At 39.1% G+C, this 15,711-nt stretch overlaps 1 protein-coding gene across 3 annotated transcripts in view; it reads left to right on the top strand.

The window, feature by feature from the left end:
• The first annotated feature begins 1,128 nt into the window (after positions 1-1,128).
• The window catches only part of AIFM1 (apoptosis inducing factor mitochondria associated 1), a 35,045-nt gene continuing 20,462 nt past the window's right edge, over positions 1,129-15,711 (top strand). The window contains exons 1-3 of one of the 3 annotated variants that reach the window (XM_080652059.1): positions 1,129-1,341; positions 9,122-9,264; positions 15,264-15,363. In XM_080652059.1, coding sequence (XP_080508185.1) covers positions 1,236-1,341; positions 9,122-9,264; positions 15,264-15,363 — 349 coding nt within the window. In that variant the 5' untranslated portion in view covers positions 1,129-1,235. Of the gene's footprint in view, positions 1,342-9,121; positions 9,265-10,461; positions 10,593-15,263; positions 15,364-15,711 lie in introns of all 3 variants that reach the window. The other 2 variants (XM_080652060.1, XM_080652061.1) reach the window with 2 other exon arrangements.

Here is a 15,711-nt window from a genome sequence, read left to right as displayed (position 1 = left end):
CCTCTAGATCCCCCTTCATAGTAATGGCCAAGTGGCAAGTGCTCAATAAATACTTGTTAAATGAATATGTAACACAAAACTCTGAGAAAAGACATGCTATGTTTTGCATACAGCCAAAATTTTATTTCCAATTTAGCTTACATTTTGTAGAGTCAAAACACCTAACCCCTCCTCCCCGGAACTCTAAAAGTCCTGTTTAGGAATTCTCTCACAGAGTGTCTGAAGCATGAACGCTTTGCCAGCATCCTGCTCTCAAGCACGGAAGATTGACAGGAGACTATCCGCAGCACCTGATACAGCCTCTAGGAATCAGAATTGCACAATATAAAAGCGATATGGGGCAAGACGGAGCGGAATGAATACTTGCCCTAGAAGCAGAGGTTGGGTGGGAAAGTGCCAGCAATTTGTAAAAGATCAATCTAAAACTGGGAAGCCGAGAGACCCAGCTCGGACCTATACGTTAAGACTGGAAGTGGAGTCAAGCCAGAGAATCCCGAAGGCTTAGTACAGTGGTGGGCAAACTCATTAGTCAAATATCAACAGTACAACGATTGAAATTTCTTTTGAGAGCCAAATTTTTTAAACTTAAACTTCTTCTAACGCCACTTCTTCAAAATAGACTCGCCCAGGCCGTGGTATTTTGTGTAAGAGCCACACTCAAGGGGCCAAAGAGCCGCATGTGGCTCGCGAGCCGCAGTTTGCCGACCACGGGCTTAGTACCTAGTAGCTTGTTGTATAAAACAAAAGAACAAAATTCATCGCTGGCGCCATGCTTTGTGAGGTGCTATTATCATTTTCCTCCAACAACACAGCGGCAGCACCGGCCACAAAAGCCAGGCCAAGCGGACCCACGGGTCTCAGTTTGGGCGGCTTTCTGAACTCGCTCTCCTGAACTCACTGTCCCTAATCCGTGGAAATTTACAGTCAAGGCCAGGGAGGACTTTGCAAGCTTGGGAGAAACTAGGCGCATGCGCAAACCTTCTCTCCCGTGCGGGCCAATCACAATGCGGCGCTGAGTACTAGGCCTGCGCAGTAGGTCTTGGGTAGCACTTCCCTTTCCCTGGCTCTAGCAAGCCTGCAGAACTGTCCAATGCCCAACCGGAGCTGGAAGGAGGAGCCTGCGTGGAGTGCGTGTGCGCGAAGCGGAGGGGGGGAGTGGGCCGGGGCCCAGGGTGTTTGACCCGTCAGTGCGTGAGAAGAAAGGAAGGAGGAGGTCCCCAGTAGCTGCTGCTGAAATGTACCGGTGTGGAAGCCTGGCAGCGGGTGCTTTGAAGCAGAAGCTGGCGCCCTTGGTGCGGACAGTGTGCGTCCGAGGCCCGAGGCAAAGGAACCGGCTTCCAGGTGACTGACCCATACCGGGCAACCCCCACCTCCGTAGATCAAGGGCCTGGGTTGCTTAGACTCCCAAAGCCTCGCAGCTCTTCCCGCCCCCACCCCCGGGATAAACTTAACAAGCTCACAGTTGCGTGAATTTCAAGTTGGCCGGATCCATTAGTTTTGCAAGGTGTGCGCACCTGACCTTCAAGGGAATTGAACCCAGTAGTTGGCTCAAGGCCTTTTCCTGGGAGGATTTGCTGTTCAATGATAACAGAATAGCTGGATGTCTAGTGTTATCCAATGCCACCTCTGGGCCACCCCTCGTCCACTTCTTTTAGACAATGAGGTCAAGTAGACTGTCATTTACGACTGTGAGACTTTAAACAAAACATTTAAGCCCCACGCCTTAGTTCCTTCTGTAAATCAGGATATTACCTGCACTACCTTCCAAATCCCAGATGAGATCCGTAGATTTGAGTAGCCTGTGAAACACAAACAGTGCATTGCAAGTAAAGAGTGAGTGAGTTGTGCTCCAGACACCAGGAGAGTTGACCCATTAATTAATTTGAGGTGTCTGGTCAGTGTAATTCTTGGTGGTCTTTAATGCTTCCAAGAAAGAGTTTGCAGAACGCATTGTGTTTGCCCTCCATGAAGTTGTTTCATCAAATTTTAGAGCTGGAAGGGATTCTGTGGTAAAGTTCAACCCATTCATTTTATAGATAATAAACCGAGGCATGGAGAGGTGAAATTTTCTTGCCCAAGGTCATGTACTTAATTAATAGGTAGAGCAAAGGATAGTTTGCCAGTCTCTAGGCCCCTAAACCCTTGCTTCAACTCTACACTGCTCTTTAGCCTGTTGTGCATCAGATATCTCTGAATTTATCTGAGCATGTCTTGTGCCTGCTCATTTTCAATCAGCACAATTTCATGGTGGTAAAGAATTATCCACTGTAGGAGGTGTGGGTTTATTTATTTTTAAATCAATAATTTTTGATTGACCATTTAGGACACTCACATTTGCAATGTCAGAAGTTATCCTTAAGACCTTTCTAACATGCAATCACCTTCTGGGTGATTTAAAAATAAAAAGTGGAAAATGCTTCTCTTATATTGTTATATTTGTAAAAGTGCATTTGAAAAGTTTTTCCAGTTGCTGTGCTTCAAGAAAATGTTTCCTGCCCTAGCTGGTTTGGCTCAGTGGATAGAGTGTCGGCCTGCAGACTAAAGGGTCCCGGGTTTGATTCCGATCAAGGGCACATGCCCAGGTTGTGGGCTCGATCCCCAGTGGGGGATGTGCAGGAGGTAGCCAATCAATGATTCTCATCATTGATGGTTCTGTCTCTCTCTCCCTCTCCCTTCCTCTCTGAAGTCAATGAAAATATATTTTAAAAAAAAGAAAAATGTTTCCTGATGGGTGTGTATCTGAGGTATGTCCTAAGACATATTGCCCTTGGAACTTAAAAAACCTCTACCTTGGCTTTTAAACTAACATCCTGTCTGTGATGCCATCTGTATGTATGGGTTTGTGCAATGAAATGAGGTTGCTCTATGCAAGTTGCACAGAAATTTTGGTAAGCTGAAGCTTTTCATCCACACTGGCCTTTCTAACTTTGTGCACTTATTTTGCTTAAAACTCAAACATTTACCAGCATTCTGAAGTCTGACCAAAAGTTCTCAGCAATTAAATATGGATTTCCAAAGTTATATTGACTTACTAGATATTTGAAGGTGGTTGGTGATATTAGAACTAGTACTGAAAAATTACAGACTCAAAATATCTTTTTCCCCATTGAATAACTTTATATGAAGGTGCTCTGCTGTAGAATATATTCTGACTTCTTGACATATCCATCCATCTCTTTGTATACACTTATTCTTTGTCTTTTGGCCAAGCACCAGAATATAACATCATATGTCTTTAGAAATAGATGGGGCTGAGGTTACAATTTCAAAAAGAAACAATTGTCATTTTATGAATTTACCATGCTTTGTGGCTTCATTACAAATTGCTTTTAATCTGATGTCTTTTTCACATAGTTTTATCTGCCATATGTTTTTGCATAGGTGGGGAAGAGGCATTGTTTGTTTATATGTCATTTCCTCCTCCTTTTTTCCCTTCTTCCCCTTCAATTCTCTGCCAGGATGTTAGCAAACTTTAAATCTACCTCCACATCTGTCACCATTGTCAGGTTCATTTTCATTTTATGTTGCCTTTTTTTCCCTTAAAACCATAATTGGTACCATTTATTTACTTTATTTTGGGTGTTCTGCTTCTTTCCAAAAATAATTGAAGGTAATTAATAGTCACCACTTTACCAGTATGTCTGCATTCAGCACCAAGGAGGAGCAGATAGGTTAGGAAATGGATATTTTCTGTTCTGTAGTATTTTTATTTGGTCAACAAACATTGTGCTGCCCATGTGATCAAATTGATCACCGATCCCTGACCGGAGGGGTCAAATATTTGAACATTTTCCTCTACTCAGAATCCTTCTCAACTCCTTAAAAAGGAAATCGGGCCCTAGCTGGTGTGGCTCAGTTGGTTGAGCGTCTTCATCCTCTGCACCAAAGGGTGGCCGGTTCCATTCCTGGTCAGGCACATCCCCAGACTGCAGGTTCAATCCCCTGCTGTGGCACATATAGGAGGCAACCAATTGATATTTCTCACATCGATGTTTCTCTCTCTCTCTCTCTCTCTCTCTCTCTCTCTCTCTCTCTCTCTCCCCCCCCCCATCTCCTCTCTCTAAAAATAAATAAAAAATAAAATAAATAAAAAGGAAATTGAACTTCTTGTGTGTAAGGAACCAGACTTCCTGGACACTGCCAAATGATGCTTTCTTTTGAAGCCTAGAAGATGAGCGTTTTCCCACTCTTTCTGCTGAGGCAAAGCTTTGCAGAAGAAAATCTATGGCAAGTCAGCAACCAGTTAATATATTTTCTAACATTTAAGGGAATTGCTACAGTTACAATATGATCATTCCAAAGTTGCATGGTCATATAAATTGAGGGGAGGATGGACCCCAAACCTACCAAATGAGAATCTTCAGGAGAGAGGCCTGGGAATTTACATCTATCTATGCAAATTGTCCCCTTAGGAGTTTGACCAGGAGACTGGGAGTTCGGTCGCTCGCTATGACATGCACTGACCACCAGGAGGTGGCGTGGAACGAAGGAAGGCCCTGGCCAGCAGCCGGAAGGCCTTGATTGGCCCTGATCACCAGCCAGGCCTAGGGACCCCACCTGTGCACGAATTTCGTGCACCGGGCCTCTACTATTTTACTCCTTGATGTAATTAATATGATCAGGCAAATTTGGAAAATACTATTTTGAGTGAATAATGATTCTTTTCCTTCTCTTCCACTGACCTAAGGATTAATAAAATTGAGTGACCTTGAGTCTCCTATGATTTGTATCAAGCCCATTTTCTGATAGAATAGTTGCAGTCATTCTCCCCTCCTACACTATGTACTACCCAAGGTCAGGGATCATGTCCTATTTATTTTTTGTCCTCACATTTTGTACATTCTCTGACATGTGGTAAACTCTCAGTGATTGAACTCTAGTTACTTTAAAGGGCTTAACTTTGCAGAACAGTTAAATTTTCTTTATTTATTTATTTTTTTTTGTCATCTGAATAATTTTTCCTCTGGCCTTTCTTCAGAGTGGTTCACACTCTACTATAGCTATTATATTCTGATTCTTCTAAAATTCAATCAAAGGTTGATGCTAAAAAAAAAAGAGACTGATAAAGGTAAATAGTTGTTGGATTCCTTATGAAGAGCTGCCTAGCTACAATGAATAGATCATCTAGACTTGTCCTGCTTGTGTTTTATCCATGTCAGAGAAAAATCAGTTTTCTTTGACATTCAAAGATAAGACTCAAGAGCATATAGACCTATTTATTTGAGATTCATAGGTGTTTCAATTGTGTGGATGTATTTCTGGGAAAGGCCTTCCAGGAGTATGGATAAACAGGAGATTTTGAAATCTACAGAAATGAACTCGGTGATGATTTAGGTAGTATTCTAATACTAGTCTGTGGTTTTGAAGTTACTGATTTATTATTAAGCAACCTGAAGTAAATAGGGTCTGGCTAAAACTTCTTTGCAAAGAATTCTTCAAAATGTTTATTCCTTATCACTAAAATTGGGAAGAATTTCTAGTTCATTCCTTCATTAATTCAACAAATATTTATTGAACAAACCTCCAATCTGTTAGACAATGTTGCTCTGTGTAACATTTATTCAGGAAGTGAATCCTTGCACAATATGATGAATATAGATAATAGTATCGTATTATAATTATCAGGCTAGCTAAGAGACTAGATCTTAATTATTCCAAACAGTAAAAAGAAATTATAATGTGATATGATAGAGGCTTTAACTATCACTACAATGGCAATCATTTTATAATATATAAATGTATCAAATAAAAGAATTGAGTCCTAAGTGTGAGAAAGGAAGTGCTACCTCTATTTGTGGTCTGACTGAAGAAAATCTAAAACAAGTAGACTGGTGCAATAATGAGAAATCAAGGAGTAATTTGGCTTTCCCACATCAGTAAGACAAGTGAAAAGGCATGTTTCAGTCGTGATATAAAATTTCCTAAAATTTGAAGCACTGGGGGTGGGGAGAAGTGTAGGAGTAATTTTGTGGGTAAAAGAAAACTGGTGGGAAATAACATCCATACAATACTTACCACCTTTTACAAAATTAAAGTCACTTTGTAGGTATGTAAAAAGTTGGTTTGTTAATGATAATAGTGTTGTATTGCACTTCTTTTCAAGCAGTAGTTTGTTTTTTCAAGCAGTAGTTTAAATGTTAACCAATTTACTTTTTAAAAAATTAGTTTACTTATAAATGCCCTTTTGGGGGGCATATTGAGGCAAAAACTGCTGAACATTCCCAAATCTACACTCTTGGTTTTATCATTTTGTGAAAAGCAAACAAAACCAGAATAAACACATTACTATTATATTAAAACTAGAGGCCCGATGCACGAAAATTCATGCAAGGGTAGGCCTGCCTTCTCCTGGCTGCCGGCGCTGGCTTCCCTCCAGCACCTGGGACCCAGGTTTCCCTCCTCCAGCCGCAGGAAGGCACCCGGGACCTGGGCTGGCTTCCCTCTGGCCACCTGCAGGCACCCAGGACGCGGGCTGGCTTCTCTCCCGCCCCAGCTTCATCAGGAAGGACGTCCAGAAGATGTCTGCTCTAATTAGCATGTTACCCTTTTATTATTATAGATAAAGTTATCATTTCTGAATTTAGGATCTTCTAGAGGAATCAATGGAACTTAAAAAAAATTTCAGCAACCAAACGTGGGGTGGGGTGAGGGACAAAACTCATTGAAATTGAACTAAACTTTAATTCATTGAATTAAACTTAACTACGTGAAACTTTTTCTACCCAGTTTCATTTGCTAACCTCTGAGAGTTGTTAGTTTCTACTTATGTTTCATCATTCTTATCGACTTCTGAAAATCAAAAGCTTACTCAGATTGAGATAAGCTTCTCCACCCTTGTACATGATTTTATTTTCATGATTTGTTCTTTCCAAATATAAACCATTTTGTTTCACATGGCAATGAAGGATTCTAAAGCAGGTAAGAAAATAAATAAACAGCTGCCTCAAACCTTGCACAAAATAAAACCCTGCCACGCAATCTAACCAAGACACAGTTCAGTCTTGCGTGAAAGGCAATATGTCTTGGAAGACAGAAATGTTAAAGCTCAGAAGAAAACCAGAAAAACATTTTTACATGAATTTATCTCCCCCAAAGAATTGTTTGGTCTTAAGTATATAGTGCATATACCATATAGTAGCACTCAGCAAGCCACAGTCACACATATTCATATGTCTATGACCAGTCATACTCATACTGAGTGGGATAAACAAAAGATTCCAAGGAGATTGTTACATCAGGTTTTATTGGCCACTGAGTTATAAAAACTTGATTTTTAGTCTATTTTGATTTTTGAATTATAGATAAGAGACTATGGACCTATACTCTTAGAACTAAAAACCTTTTTTTCTAACATTCTGGATTGCACATGTTCCCAAGGATTTCTGGTAAGAGAGTGCAGTGTCCTGACATTGTAAGAGGAAGGGGGAAAGCTCCCTATTTCTGACCTCTGTAAGTACACATGGAATGCTACTACCAGTGCCCATCCTGTTTGTCTTTCAAAGCCTGGTCAGATCAGGAACGTATCTACCTGCCTCCAATGGTCTTAAAGTGCAGACCTGCATCATCACCTGAGAACTTTTGAAAAATGCAAATTCGTGAGCCCCATCCCAGATCTCCTGACACAGAAACTCTGGGGTTAGGTCTATCCACCTGTGTTTTAACAAACCCTCCAGGGGATTCTGATGCAAGTTTTAGAATCAGTATTCTAGATCAGGATGACAAACTACAGCCCACAGGCCAAACACATGCTTTTTTACTACCCCTTGAGCTAAGATTTTTTTATATTTTTTTCAATGGCTAAAGAAAAATGTTAAATAGGCTATTTAGGGACACGTGGAAATGATTTAAAATTCACATTTTAGTATCCAGTAATTAAGTTTTATTGGGACATAGTCACATCCATTCATTTATATATTGTCTGCAGCTGTTTTTGTTCAACATCAGCAGAATTGAATAGTTGCAGCAGACACCGTATGGGCCCCAAGGCTGAAAATACATATACTATCTGGTCCTTTACAGAGAACGTATGTGAATCCCTGCTCTAGGTTAATAGTTAATACAAGGAATATCATAAGCATAGAAGGTTCTGAGACCTTCCTCATCTGAAAATGCCAGCATCCTCATGGAGAAAGAAATGTACCAGATTCTTACATTTCAGTGTGTGAAAGTTGTTATGACCTGGATCACCAGGTCATTCCATAGCTGCACAGAGTTTTACATCAGCATAAACTTCGTATTATTTCGGAGGACTAAGAAACAAGTAATTGGCCGAAACCGGTTTGGCTCAGTGGATAGAGCGTCGGCCTGCGGACTGAAGGGTCCCGGGTTCGATTCCGGTCAAGGGCATGTACCTTGGTTGTGGGCACATCCCCAGTGGGAGGTGTGCAGGAGGCAGCTGATGGATGTTTCTCTCTCATCCATGTTTCTAGCTCTCTATCCCTCTCCCTTCCTCTCTGTAAAATATCAATAAAATATATTTGAAAAAAACAATTGGTGGATGTTTTAAATTTTGTCATTCTAAAAAATACTTCATAGCCCAAAATTCTTCAGTTCTTGGGGGAGATAAAGTCACTTAAAATTTTTTTTCTGATTTTCTTCTGAGCTTTAACATTCCTGTTTTCCAAGATGTATTACCTTTCATGCAAAGACTGAGCTGTGTCTTGGTTAGATTGTGTGGCAGGGTTTTATTTTGTGCAAGGCTTGAGGCAGCTGTTTAGATTTCTCCTTAAGTGGTTGTTATAATGCTCCAGGTAGCCTGTAGTTAACTTTTTATATCTATCCAGTCAACTCTCCGTGTTTACTTCATTTATGGTGAAGAAGTAACGAGGGAAGTATTTGATGAATTGCCCATACGTTTTTCATTATCTTTTCTGGAAACTGTAAATTTCCTCCCTGGGCAGCATTCTTAACAACTCTAACCACTTTAAGAGTATGCATTCTGATACCTGTCGTATTTGTATACAATTTTGGTGGGGGTTTTTTCTTGGTCATTGAACAGTCAACATCACGCAGCCAGTGGGCAGTAAGTCCTGACTTGTACAATGCATTGACATTTAGTCATAAACATGTATTAACTATTTTATTTTTATGTGTGTGTGTCTTAATAAATTGTGTTCCTTAGGCAACTTGTTCCAGCGATGGCATGTTCCTCTAGAACTCCAGATGACAAGACAAATGGCTAGCTCTGGTGCATCAGGGGGCAAAATCGATAATTCTGTGTTAGTCCTTTTTGTGGGCTTATCAACAATAGGTGCTGGTGCATATGTAAGTAGAAAAGTGGCTTGTGTAAAAGAAGCTGCCAAACAGTTCCCATTAATAGCCTCAATATTAATAGCCTCTGCTTTAAAACTTTTGCAACTAATCACCCTTCCTCCTTTTGAAAAAATTTCCTGGAGGCCTTTTTTAACGTGCCTATTGTCTAATATCCTATGAGGGCCAATTTGGGAATGACTGAAATTTAATCTCATGTTGATTATCTTTGCTCTTTTCACTTGTCTTTTTATTCTTTACTTGAAAGCCACTGTGTTTTCTTAGGTTTGACCAAGTACCAAAAAATTGTACCTTTGCTCTTGGATGTGACACACTAACCTGTGAATAAGGACAAAATTCATTGCAGCTACTTAGCACAATATTTGATATTGACCCATTTGTCAAATGTTTTATTTTTCCTCAGCTTGGGATAGACATTAAAAACAAAAACAGCCTACAATTCAAATAGTAATCGTTCCTAATAGGAAAACTATTCCTGAATCTCACCAAAGACCAAATTATAGAATTAGTCCTAGTATCTCCAATTTTAGAATGGAGTTTGTATGAGGTGAGAAATACGGTTTTCACTGCTATGAGTTATAGCACAATTCCATCTCCTTGAATGAACTCTGATCAGCTTAATTGGTTACCAAGGAATTATGGTGTACTTTTTTTTTTTTTTTAACTTGGCAGGGTTTACTGCGACTAAGCAGGTCAGTCTAAAGTTGGATCATATAAAGTTGAGGGAACCAACTTAGATAACACCTAGTAACAACCTCGATTGAAGGAAGCTGTTTGTTTTACTTACTGAGAGCAAATGGTTGGACGCCATTACAATTTTAGTTCTTTCTACATTGGTAAGACAGTGAACTTATCTTGCTTCTTGATCACTAGGTTAAAAAAAGAGATGTGAAAATTATTTGAATTTATCTAGTTTGTCATTCCCTGACCTGACTTCCAAATGCACAAGAAAAGTAGGTGGCTCTTGCAAGTTGTGAGTCAAATTAGAGTGAAAAGTAGGTGAGCTCTGTCAGATAACAGACTTTTAGGAAATAGGCATTCTCCTTCAATCCTGGAGCAGCATTTTTTTCTTTTTTAGCACAGGGTAACCAAAAATGCATCCCCGCCTTTGTGTTGAATGTTTCTTCATTAATACTTAGTTCTTTTTTCTATTTCCTTTTGTTTCTTTCTTGGCCTTATCTTTACCTACAGTTGTGCAGTGTCATCACCTAGGATCCCCTTCTAGATCACTAGCGTCCGCAGGTGCTTCTGGGAAAGATGGCAGCAGACTAGTATACTTCTTAATTGTAGGAGCAACAGTCACTGGGGCAGGAGTTTATTATGTAAGATGCTTACACTAAAATATATCTTGGGGTAGGGTGGGTGAGACCACGGCACTAATGAAAACTTGATACATTAGAACACAATGAAGTTTTCACAGCATGTGCTTTCTAGGTCTTTATTAAAGGGACATTGTCAGTCACTAGGGAGTCCTCATATCTCATTCTTCAAACTGTTGAAGTCCTACCAGATATATCCAAAGCCATACATTTAATGAGTATTATAAATACTCATCACTAACCCTTTCTTTAAAATTTTTGCTAATTTCATATCGTAATTATTTTTATGATGCTAAATTATATTGTGCTTTAGTGCTGCATACCTAACCAAGACAGACTCAAAGAGTAAACATTGACTAAGCAAGTAAAGATAACATGAACAGCATCCATTTTGAATTATTTTAGGTAAAATTATGTGTTTTTTGCCAAACAATCAATTAACTCTACTTTTATTGATAAAAGGCATTTTATCGAATGCTTCTGAGGAAGTCCAAAAAGTCAGAGAAATCCTCCCCATTCGCCCCCAGCTTCTATTTCAAAGTAAATTCATTTGGCAGTGTCCCTTTTGTAATCTCTAATTTGGTCAAACTAGTGGCTGAAGTGGTATAAGCTACCATATTCCTATAGATTTCTTTCTTAAGTGCCTCTCATTTATAATTCAGATACCACCCTCTGAGTCTGAACTTTCCCATTCCATAGTTCTCTCAACTTTTCCTATCAGTTCCATTCCATTCATTCAAAAATAGATTTAAAGTGTTTGCATCTGATATGTTTGTAAAATTTAAACCTATTAAACCTCTGGTTTATGTTGCTGTACCAGAGTTGGATGGCCTCCACAGAGCTGGCCAGGCAAATCTCTTGACCCCAGGCCACAAGATCCGGCCATCACTGTTGCTTTCTCCTGCCTTAGAAGTATCTACGAAGCACCAGTGCCTCTTAAGCCATTCAGTTAAATGCCTCATTGCCCTCTGTGTTTATCCAACACTGGTAATAATAAAGCTACCATATTATAATGGTTTCAGGTTAAATGATAAGCTTTTGTCTACCTATAGCCATTATCTAGTTTGTAGAGTTGTTTTTGGTTTTAGTTTGTAGAGTTTTATATTAGGTTTTAAATCATTTAAAATGTGACCTGAGATGGCTTAGATTTTTTTTTCTCTGAAATTGATATTAGTCTAAAGAGAATTGTTAACTTAAAATCAGAGTTCAGACTTGATGACCTATGGCTATAAGTTGTTTAGTGTTTGTATTAGTCTGCGCTGACTGCCATAACAAAGTACCACAGACTCAGTAGCTTAAATAACAGAAATTTATTCTCGCCCAGCCAGCGTGGCTCAGTGGTTGAGCGTCGACCTATGAACCAGGAGGTCACCGTTTGATTCCTGATTCCCAGTCAGGGCACATGCCAGGGTTGCAGGCTCGATCCCCAGTAGGGGGTGTGCAGGAGGCAGCCAATTAATGATTCTCTCTCATCATTGATGTTTCTATATTTCCCTCTCCCCTCCTCTCTGAAATCAATAAAAATATATTTTTAAAAGAGAATTTTATTCTCTCACAATTTGGATGCTGAAAGTCCAAGATCAGGGTGCCAGCATGGTCAGGTTCTGACAGCGCTCTCCTGGCTTGCAGATGGCCCCCTCCTGTGTCCTCACATGGGGAAGAGAGAATGTGAGCTCTCTCTTCCCTTTCACCAGCCCTACGGGATTAGAGCCCCACTCTTATGACCTCATTTAACTTTTATCACCTCCCCAAAGTCCCATCTCCAAATACTATCACATGGGAAGTTAGGGCTTCAACATATGAAGATGAGAGGGATACAAGCATTCTGTCCATAACAGTGTTCATAATGTTTCTCATATGACAACATGTTTCTAATTAAAGTTTAAATACTATAATTCCTGATTGTGGAGCCCTTTACCTTCCCCCCACACAGACAGTCCACCCTCCCAAAATAAGGGAGCAGCACTAAGAACAAGTTTTCTGAAATGTTTGCCAGGGGTCTATACTTTAAACCAGCAGCTTTTTAATTTCTTTTTACCACAATCCACAAGAAGAAATAAATTTTATCTTGCAACAGTTATATAACTATAAATATGTAAAACAGAAAATTTTTGAAATAATACTAGTTGTAATATACTTCAGTAGTTTCTCTTCTCTTCTGTTTGTGTTTGGGTTGTTTTTTGTTTTTTTTCATGCTGGTCATAACCTACTAAATTGATTTTACAGCCCATTAATGGGCTTTAACCTCTGTTTGAAAAACACTGATTTGAACACTTCAACTTAGATCGCAAACAGAAACTCCTAATCCGTGTGTATGTGAGCGGTTCCTCCCTCTGTTGCTAGTGACTTTCTCTAGGACCACAGGCAAATCCCCTAATCTTAGTCCTGTTATTTGTCAGTGAGCAGAGTCAAGTGGCCTTTAGAATACTTAATGAGATTTAGTATTTGGGCCGCATGCCCTTGTTCAACTGATAGGATCATGTTCCCTCTGAGAAAATGGCCTGTTTCCTTTCAGATTCCTTTAAGTTGACTAAATGCCACCATATTCATCTGCTTTCAAAAGTTGTTTCCACTAATATTTTTTCTTTTTTTTTTTAAATCCTCACTGGAGGATATTTTTCTACTGATTGCTAGAGAGAGTGGAAAGGAGGGTGGAGGGGGAGAGAGAGAGAGAGAGAGATAGAAAGGGAGAGAAACATCGACGTGAGAGCAACAGATCGATTGGTTGCCTCGTGTACACGCTGCGAAACTTGCAACTGAGGTATGTGCTCTTGACTGGGAATTGAACCCGAGACCATTTGGTCACAGGGCCAACGCACTAACCACTGAGCAACCGTCCCAGGCTCCACTAATGTTTTTCATAAATTTGTAGTTTTTCTTAACCTTACATGTATTCACATCACTATTTAAAAATATGTTCAAACTGAGAATACAGAAACACTTGGGGGAAAGGTAAATTTTTATTTAGTATGTCTGCAAACTTGTTTTTATATCAGAACATTTTACTTAAAAGCTAAATATGTAAATATATATGGTTATAAATATATGACAAACCTCATTCTTGTCCTTTCCCCACTAAGCCTCAAGACATTTCTTGGTCTGTTCTTCCTCTCATGTGTGATGTTATTAGGAGGTGTGAGAGGGCCTAGCCTATTTTTGGATATCCCTCTGATTGTGAACATAACCCCAGCTTATTTCTCTGTTCACTCATGTTGACCAGCTTAAGCCATCTTTTTAGGTAAAAGTCTCTTAAAACAAATGTATATGTATACACACACATACATATAGATATATGTGTGTGTATTTAGAGTATGGGTAAATACTGGAGATATATAGATATAGATATATATATAGTATCTGATGCCAAAATTAAAAAAAAACAAAACACTTCTAGCCCGGCCGGTATTGCTCAGTGGTTGAGCATCGGCCTATGAACAGGAGGTCACAGTTGGATTCCGAGTTGTGGGCTCAATCCCTGGTAGGGGGTGTGCCAGAGGCAGCCAATCAATGATTTTCTCTCATCATTGATGTTTCTGTCTCTCTGCCTCTACCTTCCTCTCTGAAATCAATAAAAATATATTTATAAAAATAAACTTTCTTAATTAATGTTAGCTGAATTCATTTTGATGAACTTAGTGGAAAATTCACGGTATAACCATTGCCTTTTAACATACAGTACTTAATTTTTTAATCCATCCTTATCATATGTTGGACATTTCCAGGCTGATAAATGTTGAGGTCTCAGGGGCCAGGTTCTTTATTGTAGCACAGTGCCTAATGAGCTGCTTTGTAAGGGCTCATAGAAATATTCTTAAAGCATGTTTTATTATACTTCCTCTGATTTTCTGTACTTTCTCCTCCAATTAATTAATAATCTGGGATTCCAATTGACATAACATCATTTAAATTCCTGTCTTGTTGTCCCTGTGGGGTACAAAAGAGCAAAAAGTGTTCTAATTAAAAACAAGTCATTCTTGCCTACTGCTTTTTATTTTTTTTCCCGATAAGTTCTGATGCTGTATATAAAAAACAGCTAGTCATAATGCTAAAGTACCCTTCTTTAATTTGAAAACATAGAGAAAATAGTATATTTGAAATACTACTGGTATTTAAGCAAGGTGTTTGACCCTTAATGAATATCTGAGTGTCATGAAAGGATAGACCATTGAGGGAAAGATTAGTTACTCTTATCAGACTAGGATACTGCGGTCAGGTTTCAGGGACAAAACTTAGGACACCTACCAGCGAAACGTGTGTCCTAGCTTCCTACCCATGTAGATTGGTTTCACAGCTAGTATCCAACAAAGTCCAAAATCCCTTTTATAAAGTTCAGTCCTTCCTAACACTTTATTCTTCTATAAAATGTTTTTCTTACTCCTTCATACCTTCAGAATTAAATACAGTCTGAGGAAAATTCTTCACAAAGATAGACCCTAAGGAAATTTAAAACTGGAAAAATGTCATCTGCTTAACCTGTATTCTTTCCACACCAAGTTTGTACACATTTAATATTTTTTATTTCTTAAGAAAATAAATTTGCCTTAGTGACTTTCACATAGAATAACTTACCTCAAGTAGACAAAAGCTTCTCATTTAATTGGAAAATAATGAAACTGCTGATGGTATGAGCTAGTTCTGTTATGAAATAAATTTTCTCCGTGTTTGGATCTACAGGCCTACAAGCTTATAAAAAGTGACCAAAAAAGATATAATGAAAGAATTTCAGGATTAGGGCTGACACCAGAAGAGAAACAGAAGAGGGCCGCATTATCTGGTAAGTATGCTTTGAGGCTCAATATATGAAGGGAAAGTTGTAAACAGTTTGGTACTATGCTTTGTAGTTATCTTGTAGACACGATGATGCTGAGAGATTGTAAGCTTCCAGAATCTATGGTATTATCCCACACCTGACAGCGATTTGTTAAAGTATTTGGAATTTATGTTTGAGAAGAAAGTGAGGATCATGATTGGTTGTTTTTCTTTTTTTGTGTGTTTTTTTTCCCTTGTTTTTTGGGGGTGTTTATTTTTTTCTTAGACTCTTAAAAGGCAAGCTTTATATTAAAAAGGCAAGCTTAGAGAGGAAGATTATTGGAAAAGAGATAAAAGCCTTTTTCTCTACGCA

The sequence above is a fragment of the Plecotus auritus genome (genome assembly GCF_963455305.1).
Source record: "Plecotus auritus genome assembly, chromosome: X".
NCBI lineage: Eukaryota > Metazoa > Chordata > Mammalia > Chiroptera > Vespertilionidae > Plecotus > Plecotus auritus.
The sequence above is the reverse complement of the archived record's forward strand: the minus strand, read 5'-3'. Positions and strand labels throughout refer to the sequence as shown.